Source organism: Hyalella azteca, unplaced genomic scaffold, assembly GCF_000764305.2.
Source record: "Hyalella azteca isolate HAZT.00-mixed unplaced genomic scaffold, Hazt_2.0.2 contig5438, whole genome shotgun sequence".
NCBI lineage: Eukaryota > Metazoa > Arthropoda > Malacostraca > Amphipoda > Hyalellidae > Hyalella > Hyalella azteca.
This window is the reverse complement of record NW_025935628.1, coordinates 265897-280895: the sequence shown is the minus strand read 5'-3', so window position 1 is coordinate 280895 and position 14999 is coordinate 265897. Positions and strand designations below refer to the sequence as shown.

General features: G+C 41.7%; 1 protein-coding gene across 1 annotated transcript in view; it reads right to left on the bottom strand.

Annotated features, from left to right (window-relative positions):
- The window catches only part of LOC108682533, a 115007-nt gene extending 103829 nt beyond the window's left edge, over nucleotides 1-11178 (bottom strand). Inside the window, exon 1 of the mRNA XM_047880483.1 lies at nucleotides 10202-11178. Coding sequence (XP_047736439.1) covers nucleotides 10202-10350 — 149 coding nt within the window. The 5' untranslated portion in view covers nucleotides 10351-11178. The remainder of the gene's footprint in view (nucleotides 1-10201) is intronic.
- Between the last annotated feature and the right edge of the window lie 3821 nt (nucleotides 11179-14999).

Here is a 14999-nt window from a genome sequence, read left to right as displayed (position 1 = left end):
GCAGCACCCCTCACTGCCAGCAGTGCCCCTTACTGCCAGCATGATGATGCGTGTACCGTGCTACACTCAGCACGCTCGACGCTTTATATATTTAACATGTAGCAGTATATTATTATCATGTAGCAGTTCCAAGCTACACGCTTGAATATCATGCTACACTTAGCCGCATGACGCATATTACAAGGTCATGTGCAATATTACAATCACACGCAAAAGACGCTTTACTTTATGCCTTATGACCCACGATCTCTGGGTATGTAAGCGTATGATAAAATCTCAAAATCCATAATGCTCCACGCTTTACTTTATATCTTGTAATCCACGATCTCTGGGTATGTGTTCGTATGATAAAATATCAAAATCCATATTGCTCCCCGAACCGTAGGTATTGCATGCAACTCTACATTATAAACACTTGGCACAATATCGCAACACCATCAGTCAAAGCTGAAAATTTGTTGACTTAAACACATCAAAAAGAGTTTGACCAGAGTTCTAAAAATTCTCCCGCATATATGCCCGCAGGTGCTTTTCAAGTAAAGCGTATAGTTCATTATTATGCGTTCATAGAATTAACGCGTAATTTTTCATAAATAAATTTCACTTTCAATCTAATAATCCAAATTATTTTGACAAACGGTTAGTATCAGAGGAAATAGTCCCTAAAATAAAAAATTTTCTCTAACTAAACCAGATGCGTCCCCATGGATTCAGCTTCAACTTTCCCTCACATTCCTCTGCGTTATAAGAGGAATAATGTTAGCGGGAATCGTGAGTCATCCTTCCATTCCAGGCATTCCCGCTCCCGACGATTCCAGTGAGCAGAGCCTTAACGGTTCCTTTTCTCGCAACATCGATTCTCAGTTTGTGCAAGAGAGCAGCAATTGATGAAATTGATGGCAGCTCATCGGAGGAGCGAGGGACGCCGAACAGAGGGAAAGTGAGGGCGAATTGCTTCTAAGCGAAGACACTTGAAAAAATCCGGCTAAGACATTTGAAAAAGACCGACCAAGACTGACGACGTTAACACAAAACCTTCCTAAATGCAACTCCAGAATGAAATGCAGTACAACATGAGGAGTAACTGAGATAATCCTGCGAAGGTAACAGCTTACATCATGTGGCGTACACAGAAGCAGCAATGAGGGTAACACGCGCGGCTGAAGGAGGATAAACGCATAAAAAAATAAATAGGTTCTACTGTCCAACTAGTGCATCTTTCTGAAACTAGCATTTGATTCAATCTTATGTTGGGTCAAACTAGTTCAGAATGACCCACACAATGGTAATGAATGTACCGCTATTTGGACAAGTCTCCCTCACTTTTATGAGTGCAGCTTCCTGCGTATCCTTACGGAGCGTTTCCCCTCTTCGGTGCCCTCTCTGGCAGGAGGCCAAACATTCCCTCGCACCCTCGCCTTCCCTCAGCCGCTCCAGACAGACGACCCGCAAATCATTCATGATGGACGCACAGTAGCGCTCTGTACGCGGATTTAGTTATACATATACATTATACATGTATCATAACCATTAACCGCAAATTCATTTTTAGCATCATGACCACACGGGTTCACTTTCTTGCCAGATATGATCGCTTTCATAATCATCACAGTCTTTAGAATGTATCACTGCATGCAGTGAACATGCTTTTACGCACTCCGCACTTCTCCTGGACGTACTAAGTACGTACCTAAATGAGCTATTCAATAATTGAATGTTTTTAAGCAAGATGGCCAAACAGAATTTTTTAGCAAGATGGCCAAACCAGCACTGAGAATTGATCATCAATGGTAAAAGAATCGTACACAATCAGACAGGCTAAGCCTAAATGATATTTTATTATTTATGACTGTTTTAAATTATTATTGGACGTTAATATCGGTGCTGTTGCACGCGATGCCCGAGTGCCGTAAGCGGCGAGACTAATAAATGAAGGACAAGCATACATGTCCGTGTGGCCACAAGCCGTCCAGCGCAGTTACGTAGAAGTGAAGAAGCGTTACGTTCATTGCGTTACGAGGATGCTGGCGTTGACGAGGCGTGATGTCACGGCGGTTACCACACATGCGTTAACGTCGAGTTAAGTACCATATACAGTAAACCGTGAAGTCATTCAAGCCGCTAAACTGTCGAGTAAAGCAGCGTGAAGCACAGCCTCTATAGTACCGTCATTCGTACTCGGCCTGCTTGAATGTTACGTTGATCGTAACACTAAACTTTGAGTGACGTTGGATGTAACAAGATCACGTGATCGTCCCGTGAGACTCATGAGCAACATCTTCAAGGCATGGATATACCTACAAGAGCGCTCACATATCGGTAGCGGCTTACAGACGAAAAATTAGACATCGCCACTTCCACGCAAGGCCCGCAACTCTTTCCTTCAAACTACTCGTTCCCGCATTACAACTACCAGCTTCACGGCAATTCTTTCCCGTCTTCACTAGCTTCACGGCGTACAACTCATTTCCACCTCCACCATGCAGCTTCACGGCAATTTCTTCCCGTCTTCACCAGCTTCACGGCAATTCTTTCCCATCTTCACGGCCCACAGCTCGTTCTTTCTCATATTCACCAGCTTCACGGCAACCTTCACCAGCTTCACGGCAACTCTTTCCCATCTTCACGGTCCACAACTCTTTCTTTCCCATCTTCACCAGCTTCACGGCCCGCAACTCTTTCCCATCTTCACCAGCTTCACGGCAACTCTTTCCCATCTTCACCAGCTTCACGGTCCGCAAATCTCCTGCAGATTTTGGGGCAGAAACACAAAGCTGATCCCCACGCCGATGACCCGCAGGCACGCTTCGCTACACGATGTTTCCACTGTGAGAAAACGCAGGAAATTTAGAGTCGGCCGCAGATCAGCCTTCGATAATGCGGCTGTATTTTCCAACACGAGATTAAAAGACGGCTCAACCCGGGCCAAATCTCCGAAGAGGTGAGAAAAAACGGGTGAGAACTTCGGACGTGTGAGAACCGTCGGGATCTTCACGCTTAGGTCGGCGTCTGGCTTTAAGCATCACTTAGGCCTAATCAATCAAGCGCAAGTCTTTGGAAAATGAACAATTTTCCGTAGATTTTTTACCTTCGATATACGTTTCCTAGCCAAAATAATCGCCTAAATTGTATGCGAAATAAAAATTATTAACATCATTCATTTTTATATGTGTATATATATCAAATTTTGGTAATGACAGAAAATCCTAGCCAAAATAATCGCCTAAATTGTATGCGAATCTATAATTATCAACATTATTCATTTTGATATATATCAAAATTATTGTAATGACAGAAATGTTAAAATAAATGAGTGGGTCAAACGTCAAAGCCAGCAACTGTAAACTGCCAGCCTTCCTTCCGCTTGTATTTAATATGTTCACGATGACAAGCGCATGCAGTTCATTGTACAGTGTGTGATGTATAGTGCACTGTACAGCCGTCCTCACATTATCCAATCACTGATGTCGCTAGTACAGCAAATAAATGATACTCTTCTAAACGAAGAATTATCTCGTGGTGCGCCCCATAATAATGTATCCACGTAGCCCAATCGCGTACAAAAATACAAATCATTTTCTAAGCACTGATGTCGCTATTACAGCAAATAAATGATACGCTTCTAAAAGAAGAATTATCCCGCGGGGCACCCAATAATAATGTATCTACGTAGCTCAACCGCGTACAGCAAGAAGCAAACGTCACGTCATCGTGACTAACTCAGCAGAGACTAATGGGTTACATACAAGACTGACCAAAATTATGGTGATAAAGAGTCAGTATAATTGTATATGCAATATACATATTGACCATGGGTCAATATAGACCTATGGTGGGCTGTAGGCCTACGGGCCGTGGTGATGTGTTCACAGGATGCTGCGGGGTAGACATGCAGATATGTTTGTTGTATATATTCTTAAGAGCATCAAGAGGGAACATGACGCATGTGATTGTCAGGAACATGACGCATTTGATGTCCAGGAACAGGACGCATTTGATGGCCAGAAACATGATGCATTTGGTAGCCAGGAACACGACGCATTTGATGGATAGGAACATGACGCATTTGATGGATAGGAACATGACGCATTTGATGGATAGGAACATAGCGCATTTGATGGCCAGGAACACAACGTATTTCACGGCCACGAATGTGACGCATTTGACGATATGAAAGAGGCAGAATTCGTTCGCAGGAAACCTAGCAAATATAACGGATAACATTCCGCATTTGATGAGAGTGAACATGCTTGGAATTTGATGGTAGAGAATATGCTTGGTAGTTGATGACAGCGAATCAGCCACCCCCTGCAATACAGACGAGCCATCAACATAGTAATACTATCACTAATCGAAAGTGCAGGGCATCCTCAAAGCTTCAAGCCAAAATGTACCTATTTACTGTTGCCCTGAGCAACACAATCTTTTTCGCGCAATTGCTTGTAACTTGCAGCACAACGAAGGCACTTCATCGTTTGGCTGCGGTTCTCATCAAAATTGTGGGTCGCACGGCGTAGCTATACTCTGCTTTACCAGCGACACCCGCAGTGGGGGCGGGGATGAGGGGGAAAAGCAAGGGGGGGGGAGTTTCCGAGATTCCAGTGCAAGCTTATCAGCAGCCGCTCACGACGGTCGCGATAAGGAAGTGACAAGCACGACGCGACTGGAAGGGCATGCGTTCCTCCTGTCCAGACTTATTGCTCGGGGTCTGATGAGTTTAAAGGCTGGTAACTTCGTTAACCCCTCAGGTTGGGGGTTCAATAGATGACATCCCGAAATTGAAAATAATTGAATAGATAACATCATATCACGTTAACTTAGGGGTTCAATAGATGACATCACCATATTGAAAATAATTGAATAGATAACATCACATCACGTCAACTCAGGGGTTCAATAGATGATTATTAATGAGAACCCTCGAAGAAGGTTTATCAGCAGGCCACTAATCAGAACCGTCGAAGGGGTTCACAAAGCAGGACATTAATCAGAACCTTCAGAGGGGCTCACTAGCAGGCCACTAACTGAACCAGCGAAGAGGTTCACTAGCAGGCACGTTTAACTGAACCCTACAAGAGGTTCACAAGCAGGCCACGTTAACTGAACCCGCCCCTAACCAGAACCCTCATTTAGAAGGTTCACTAGCTGAGAACTAAATAGAACTTTCATCTATAAGTTTAACCAATAAAAACACAGTACGGTACCGGTATCTAGCTTATTAGCCCACTCCACGAATCTGCATCAGCAATACTTCATTTAAATTTAGATGTTCCAGTACTGAATTCAATCAATTAAGTTAATAATAAAATAAGCAAATAAACAATGATGTCTTCAAATTCGAATCTACAGGCAAAAAAAAAATCACAAACATCGCACATCAAGAAGAGCGCGATCTATGGACGCACCCACACATTCACGGCGAGCAGAAACGCCGGACCAGCGGTCGCCATGGCAACGCACATTGACCAACCACGTCCTCTGATGATATTATCAAAGATGAGAATTTCTGAGGCTCAATGACTATTTATTCAGTTGATCATATCATCAGTTGATTTTTAAGTTTAATAAAATCAACCTTAAGTTTATTTTATTATTAAAAGAGTTGAAGAAAATATTCTCAAAGGGATATCGAACATATTAGAAATTAATTATTTCGACATACACAATGAGACTGAGATTTTCGCACAAAAGGCCTCTGCGGTCAACATGTGTACGTTTAAGTATTTTAAAAACATGTTATTTACAAAGTAACGCCACCAAAAAAACTACACTCATTGGGACAAGTACAAACAAGTCAGACCTACGGCGTTCGACCAACAATTGCAGGTATAAGGACTTCAAAATAAAAAATTATGGCCGCAACATCGCCGGCAGTTGCTAAACAAACAAGAAAACTATCGGTCAATAAAACAAGGCTAAACCATCTCTCCATGGGACCCCAAAAAACACCGTATTATGTACAGAATTAGAACAGTACGATTCTGATGTGAGGATCACAGTGATAGGAACTCGTATAGGCCTAATCTTGGTAGATTTAGAGCTCCTGAATTTTTTTTCTCAAGAGAGACGACTTATCGATCCTACGCATCTTAATCCCTATTGGCTGCTAATCAGCTAAGACGTCCGGAAAAAGCCATCACAAAAAATAGGAAAGGCGAATGCCCAGATATTGGCATTGTTCCAGTGCTTGAAACTAGAAATGACGCAAACCATGAAAACAATTTTATTCTTTGGTAAAGAAATGGACAATCAAGTGAAAAAAATCACGTACTTATGCGCTATTATCTTTTTCTAATACAGGAAAACGCCAGAATTTGCCAAAAAAAACTAACAACGGTGAGTTGAATTTCACCTTGCAAACTAAAATTGCGTTCATAACACTAACAATCACGCCACTTGCTGTTAAGCTATATATTACCTCTACTGTACATGCACGACAAGCTATATAGTATCAGGCATAACAAGTGCAAGCTCAAGATTTGCTAATATATCGTCAATTAGAATAAAATTACCACTCAATTAATACAAATAATCTTGGTAGAGTCGAAACTTAATAAACTTGAGATACTCGTATAACTTAGTGGATAACATATAGCGTAGAGGTAGGTTTATATACTGTGCTAGAATTTCCATTTCGTGTTATTAGGTTCTGAGGAACCAGGTGATAATTATAAATTAATCTGTAATATTTAATAGCTTATAATGGTAAAAACATCCTCGACACGACGAGTTTTTAGCGGAAAAAATTTCGTACAATTTAATAAATTAAATTATTAAATGAAAATCAATGTAGTCGCAACACTATCATCGTAAACCGTTGCTATCATCGAACATCGTCACAATCATTGAACATCGTCACAATCATCGAACATCGTCACAATCATCGAACATCGTCTCAATCATCGAACATCGTCACAATCATCGAACATCGTCACAATCATCGAACATCGTCACAATCATCAAACTTCGTCTCAATCATCAAACATCGTCACTATCATCGAACATCGTCACTTTCATCGAACATCACGAACTATTATCGCGCACATCTCGTCACTATCATCAATCATATTATCACACACATCACGTTATATATAATGTTGCTGAACTAAGATCCGTAAACCCAGTAACATATACAATGCCTCCAGGAAATAGGGTTTCCAAGCATGGTTGTCACGAGAATTTATAGTAGAGTCTGAAAGTAAAAATAATATTGTCAATAACTGAACCATCATTAACACGTCACTATTTCGTGCAGCCCATGCAAACCCCTAACCTGTTTTCTCTCCCCGTTCAACCCAAACTAGCCAACACAATTATGCGCCTATAGCGTTTTTTTTTTACTTCTAGTCTGTTCCATTTACCCTTCCTCTTTCCAGTCAACCTGTGCGACCTCTCGTTTTTCCCTTTATTTCCCAGTGGCCTCCCTCACACTCACAACTGTGATCCAACTATACTGGATATATGGTCTATGTATAGAAGTCTACCTACAGACATACCACTTGGTAGACTATGTCTACCTGCAGACATACCACCTGGTATATTATGTCTACCTGCATACATACCACCTGGTAGACTATGTCTACCTGCAGACATATACCACCTGGTAGACTATGTCTACCTGCAGACATACCGCCTGGTAGTCTATGACTACCCGCAGACATACCACCTGTTAGACTATGTCTACCTGCAGACATATACCACCTGGTAGACTATGTCTACCTGCAGACATACCACCTGGTAGACTATGACTACCCGCAGACATACCACCGACGTAGACAGACATACCACCTTGCAGTAAATGACATGACGTCAGAATAATAACCGGCCTTATTGATAAATTGTGACTTCTAGCAGTATTTAAAGCCGTACTGATAACTGATACCAACGATACCTATTCATTATATAGCCTTTCCTATTACTTATCCTGAAATAAACTAATTGATAACTAGCGCCATTCTTCTATACGTTATTGGGGCAATTTGATAATTTGAAAATTACTATAGAATTTTCCACGCTTTACTAGCTCACTATGGCTAGCCTTCGCTAAGCAACTTATTCCTATTACCTGTACTCTCATGTCATACCGTTGACGCTCATCAGTGAATGGTAAACATAAAAATTAGGGGTTATCACAGTAGCAAAAAGTAAAACCCTCACGCCAGGTATTTAAATTTAGGTGTTTATCTTCGGTATACTGAAAACCTAGTTAAAGAAATTCTGCATATAACAACAAAATATTTATATTATAAACGCACATGAATAGATCAAGTGACTGTACTTTAAATATCGATTTCCATTCAGCGGTGGGAAGCATTTCGTGCCGTAACAAATTTTATGGAGTTTATAGGCGGCCAATCATTGAACGACGATGAATTGACGATAATTTCCGTGAAGTTTTGTGTGCCGACCTGCTTACCAACTCATCCGTCACGGCAGGGAAGTCGCGGCACGCGGGGAAATAGGATTGATTTAGGCTCCGTGTGACTTGTAATAGTAAAATGATTCCGGCAGGAGGTAGATAATTGATAAGCTTTCATGCCAAATGGCAATTACATCCGAATTAACTATGGTCAACGTCAGCTATGCAAGCTTCGCTATATCTCCCAATTTGATATGAGAAACACCAATACCGGCCCCACTATAGCTTTGGCCATAACTGAGACGATGTGAGCGTCAGAAAGCATTTATAAATTGCATAGAATCTTGGTCCAATAACACACTGCGACATAAAATCTTTGAAAATGCAGTACTAGTAATGATTTTAAAACTATTCCATGAAAATCGAAAGGTCGACGATAACGTGCGTTCGAGATCCGTAGCAGCTTTTAGTGGATAAGATTTGAACATGTGACGACGAAATGTACGACAGTTATTGAAGCTTTGAAAACAAAACAGCGTCGCTCTCGACCAAAGTAGACTTAAATCAAGTAGATTTTACAAATCAGAAGTTCAGGCGACTTTTAAAATTTACAATTACAGGCAGATAATGAGAAGGCAGACGCGTTCTTCTGAAAATATTCCAGCCAGTTGCTAACAAGGCACACAGTTCAGAAATGTTTATGCATACACAAGGACAATATATACATGTAAAATCCTCGGAAGATCAGAAAAGTATGCAACGCCAGGGCGACAAGTAAATACATTATACCCGCCAAATATCGATAGATTCAGACATATGTAAGTATATGACATATGTATATATATATATATAGGTATATAACACAGATATATGTATATATATAACACAATATGCTTCACTGTGGTGCAAGAATCTGGGCTAAGTGGCTGAAGTCAAATTCTATATAGTCCCTCTAGGATAGCGAGGATCAGGAGACCATCAAGATATATACGTACTTCACTTGGTTGGTATAGGACAGCTCACAAAAGTTCTAAAGGTATTTTCAAGGTTTCATGTGCGGAAAAAAAGTTACAATCTTTATCTAATATCAGATCAACCGAATGCGGTCGATGGCGACGTAGAAAAAAAATCAACGCCTTCCAAAAATTAAAAATGAGGATCACCTTCATGAAACATTGAAGAAGTTAGGCTCATGAACGATATTTCTTGGTTGCTTCAGCAAATGCAGTTTTGGAAAAGAAGTAAAAACTATAGGGTCGTTGCCATTCAAGGCAAGCGACAATAATATTGGTCAAGCAACCAAGTGGAACTATAAACATTAAAGAAAATCGTGACTTTAGTTAAACCTCAGTGAGAGAAAAAATAGCATCGAATAATTAGCATCACACGAACGTGGTGACCGGCAGTTCCAGTAAGAACCACTACCTAATCACTCACTCTGAGCTGCAACACATTAGCCGCTTTAGGTCTACGGAAACTAACTGTCGTCAACGCTGTTCGCATCAATATAGATGCAAACGCGAGTTACCGTCATCAGACGAAGTATTCCTACCTAATTTAACGGTTTACGCGAGTTACTGTACAAGTTGAGAAAGGTTAAATGAACTAACAGAAGAGATATACGAAGCTCACGGTATTGCAGTAACCAAGTTAGGTGGCGGTCAGTGACGGATACCCGACCAAAATTGTACACTTCAAATGACACATGCATCAGATTTTAGCTGCAAATGTTCGAGATTTCACATTTGTGGTACATTTCATGGATATAGTTTTGATTTTGCTTCCCAGTTTTAGCCGAACTACCTTAGTTCCTAGCTTAATGTTAAAGTAACGAATACTCACATTGGGTTGGATGTATTCCAGTGGATGTAGTGCATCTTGGTGGCTGTAGTGGAAGTGATGAGGCTTGTAAGGTGGAACGCAGCCACCAACCCTACCGTAAACACCGATACACCACCAGCACAGCTCAGGCTGGCGCTGCAACGCACCATGGTTGTGGTGGGGTTTGTGTCGAACAACCACCAACCACAAGCACACTCCCAACACACAGAAGCTATAACTGTATTAATTGATCACTGGCTTTAATATTTACGACAATCGTAGCGCAGATATACGACGGGTTCTGAAACTTGTTACTTACAAGCCAAGCTTCAAAGCTTGGGCATCAATGCCGAGACTCGAACACGACGCGAACATCGGGTAACTTCCACCGAGATTTTCCTTTCACGACGGCAAGACACGGCGGTGAATATTACACTCACTTTAATTTAATTTCCTAAACTAGCATTAAGTTAACAAGTTAGGCAGTAAATTAACTTTAAATATTAAAGTTAAGTTATTAAATAAGCCTGTCAAAACTGCGAAAAAATACAGGACATGGTCAGGGGTGGAACAACACTGCACTGAAATAATGGTTCCACAAAGAGCATTCTGGAAGACTAGGATTCGGCCAATAGGTGAACGTGGGCATTAAGAATTATTAGGCACAAAAAAGAGGGGGAGAGAGCGAAAGAGAGATAAAGAGAAGGATAAGCTCCAGAACTGATGACAAATTTATTGAGGGCTTCATAAGGCTAAGAAAATTGCGGACGCTCGAACAGGTCTGAGAGCAGCAGATGAGGAGGCAGAGGTCAAACTGACGTCTTATCTCACGTGCAATTAATGTCCTTGATACGCACACGGCACGACACTTGCACTGAGATCACTTCTAAACACGACCATTAGTTCATTCAGTTCACACGTTTCAATAACTGAACAAAGCATCCAAGGAGAATGAAAGAAAGGAGACGACGGAAACCGCGCGTACCTCCCACCACCGAAGCCAGACGCACACTGACCCAACGTTGACCCGCGGGTGGCCGATGTAGGAGGAGCCGGGACTGCCAGCCCCTAAATTACACCTTTTTCGCAGGTGATTCCCGGCCCTCACCTGTCTGATAAATAATACGCTCTCTCGACGCCTCAACCATCAAGACTACGTTATTTACAACACCTCGATAAGCAGGGCACGCCAGCTTCAGTCGTAATGCAGACATTCGAGCCTACGTCGCACAACACTGCCGACGTTAATGAACAACTATTTAGGAGGAAGAATGCTATGACAACAGAAATTGCATGTGATAATATTTAACATATTTCTTCGAAGTTTTCGATTAGTTAACACTTGACACTGAAGAGAAACTAAATATTGGTAAGCAATCGAACCGTCAAGGGCATACACGCATACGTTGGTTGATCAGGATACGTGTCAGGAGACAAGGGGAAAGAAAGAGGAACATTTCTGCAGGTAACGGAAACAAAAATTAGGGAAACTGCAGGATGAGAGGTGATAGACGTAGGATCTGAAGGCATAGAAATTGTGCAAAGACATTGCCGTTACTGCCACGTGCATGTCCATCAGGCACGATGGACACTGGACAGTACCTACGGAAACAGACATGATGGACACTAAACGGTAACCACGGACACAGGCACGATGGACACTGGACTGTAACTGCGGAAACGGGCACGATGGACACTGGACTGTAACTACGGAAACAGGCACGATGGACACTGGACTGTACCTACGGAAACAGGCACGATGGACACTGGACTGTACCTACGGAAACATGCACGATGGACACTGGACAGTACCTACGGAAACAGGCACGATGGACACTGGACTGTACCTACCGAAACAGGCACGATGGACACTGGACTGTACCTACGGAAACAGGCACGATGGACACTGGACTGTAACTGCGGAAACAGGCACGGTGGACATTGGACTGTCCCTACGGAAACAGGCACGATGGACACTGGACTGTGGCTACGGAAACAGGCACGGTGGACACTGGACTGTGGCTACGGAAACACGCACGATGGACACTGGACTGTGGCTGCGGAACCAGGCACGGTGGACACTGGACTGTGGCTACGGAAACAGGCACGATGGACACTGGACTGTACCCACGGAAACAGACACGATGGACACTGGACTGTACCTACGGAAACAGGCACGATGGACACTGGACTGTAACTGCGGAAACAGGCACGATGGACACTGGACTGTACCTACGGAAACAGGCACGGTGGACACTGGACTGTGGCTACGGAAACACGCACGATGGACACTGGACTGTGCATGGCCTGTCTCTTATACACATCTAGATGTGTATAAGAGACATGTAGATTACGAATCTGAAATCCATTTTTGGCGGTCGGCATCGGAAAACCGATTTTTTTCGCGACTTACTAACATGGGGGTTACGTAACTTACGTTACCCACTCACCTTTATTTACTAACATGGGGGTTACGTAACTTACGTTACCCACTCACCTTTATATAAAGGGTCGGATTGTTCATCGAAATTTTACAAAAAGCTCTTAGGTTGGGTTAAGTCAGCCAAGTTCCTTTTTTTAGATAGCATTTTGATCTAAAAGGAACCTGGGCGAACCAACCCAACCTGCGAGTTGGCGTTAGGTTGTGATCTCTCGATGTGGCAATGTATCTCCAGATTTATGGACAAAGAAGACGAAAATGTTACCCGTTGCAGTGCAACGGGTAACATTTTCGTCTTCTTTACCCGTTGCAGTGCAACGGGTTAGGCATTTTTAGCGCGATTTTTGGGTCGGAAAAAAATCGGTTTTCCGATGCCGACCGCCAAAAATGGATTTCAGATTCGTAATCTACACCCCAAAAAACATATAATTCAAAAAAAAAACACCCTTTTTTTGGATGTAGTTAATCTGCAATAATACCGGCACGATGGACAGTACCTACAGGCACGATGGACAGGCACGATGGACAGTACCTAACATTCACGATGGCCAGCACTTAACAGGCATGATGGACAGTACCTACAGGCACGATGGACAGGCACGATGGACAGGCACGATGGACAGTACCTACAGGCACAGGCAAAATAAAGGCAAGCAACAGCCACCAGAGACCGGAGGGCGGAGCATCGTCCCGGCCGAGGCGTGTATCGCGACTGACACGGCGCGGTGGGGGGCGGCGGGGGGCGTCGGCGGCAACATTCACACTTCTGACTTACAGAGCACCGAACTTTTCGTATGGCAACACTCTCTACGGAGATGTCTTTACCAAGCAAAGTATTTACCAGGGGATATAAATGTGATAGCGATATGCCGATAAACGACGCTATGAAGTTAATTTGGTGATGTCAACAATTTGGTGATGTCAACAGTTTGGTGATGCCAACAATTTGGTGATGTCAACAGTTTGGTGATGCCAAAAATTTGGTGATGTCAACAATTTGGTGATGTCAACAATTTGGTGATGTCAAGAATTTGGTGAACAATTTGGTGATGTCAACAATTTGGTGATGTCAACAGTTTGGTGATGTCAACAATTTGGTGATGTCAACAATTTGGTGATGACAACAATTTGGTGATGTCAACAGTTTGGTGATGCCAAAAATTTAGTGATGCCAAAAATTTGGTGATGGACTCAATATACGCAGTACGTCAAACTCAGATGATTCGATGGGTAAACTTAACGAAAAATACGTATTAATTTACCTTGCGCATAATTTAAACATCGCCATCTTTTGAGGGAATAAAGGTAATATGAAAGTTCTTCAACACGTCCGAAACGTTTATTAGGGCCGACGTCTACGTTTATGCGTCAAAGGAGTTTTTCAATAGCCAAGCGTCAGTAAAAAAAAATTTTATATCATGACGACGTTTTTGTGGGATAACGTCAACTCAGGACGCCTGCACGTCTCCTACGTCAGTTAACCAAAGACTTGAGATAACTAAAATATAGTTAATAATTAGCATTAGTAACAAACTAAAATATTAGTTTCATATTATCTTCACTCCTTGCTGAGACACCATCAAATGGTGCGGGCAACTGTACCACATTGCTGAGACACCATCATATGATGAGGGCAACTGTACCACAGCTAATTAGCATATATTGTTAGCTGGGGTAGCATATGCCCAAATTAAATTTTTTTAGTAATTTTATGAGCTCCATATCTTCTGATTTTGATTATATTATTCTTCGATGTAATTTTCTTAAAGTGTTAACAGACTTTTTTTAATCATGAATTTCATAATAATTAAATTGAAATTAAAGTAAATGTTATGGCAAAAGTTATTCTTTTTATATTGATTATATATTATTCTTCGGTGTATCTTTCTTATAGTGTTAACAGACTTTTAATCTTTCAATTAATTATCAAATGAATTAAAATTACATGTTATAGCCAAAGTTACTGTTAATTTGGGACACTTTAGGCCATACTTTAAAGCCATACGAAACCAATGCTTTATATTGGTTTAGCTGAATTTAGACATGATAACATTACCACCGAATATATTATTATTATTATTATTATTATTATTATTATTTTATCATTATTATTATTATTATTATTATTATTATCGTCATTTATTTCAACAACTGTCATTGAAAGGTAAGAAAATAAATAAATGAAAATAATATCATTTTAGTGTTAAACATGCATGACACGCAGCTGCACGTATTGTGCTGTGTGTGTGCAGAGCACGTGAGTATTGTGCTGTGTGTGTGCAGAGCACGTGAGTATTGTGCTGCGTGTGCAGAGCACGTGAGTATTGTGCTGTGTGTGCAGAGCACGTGAGTATTGTGCTGTGTGTGCAGAGCACGTGA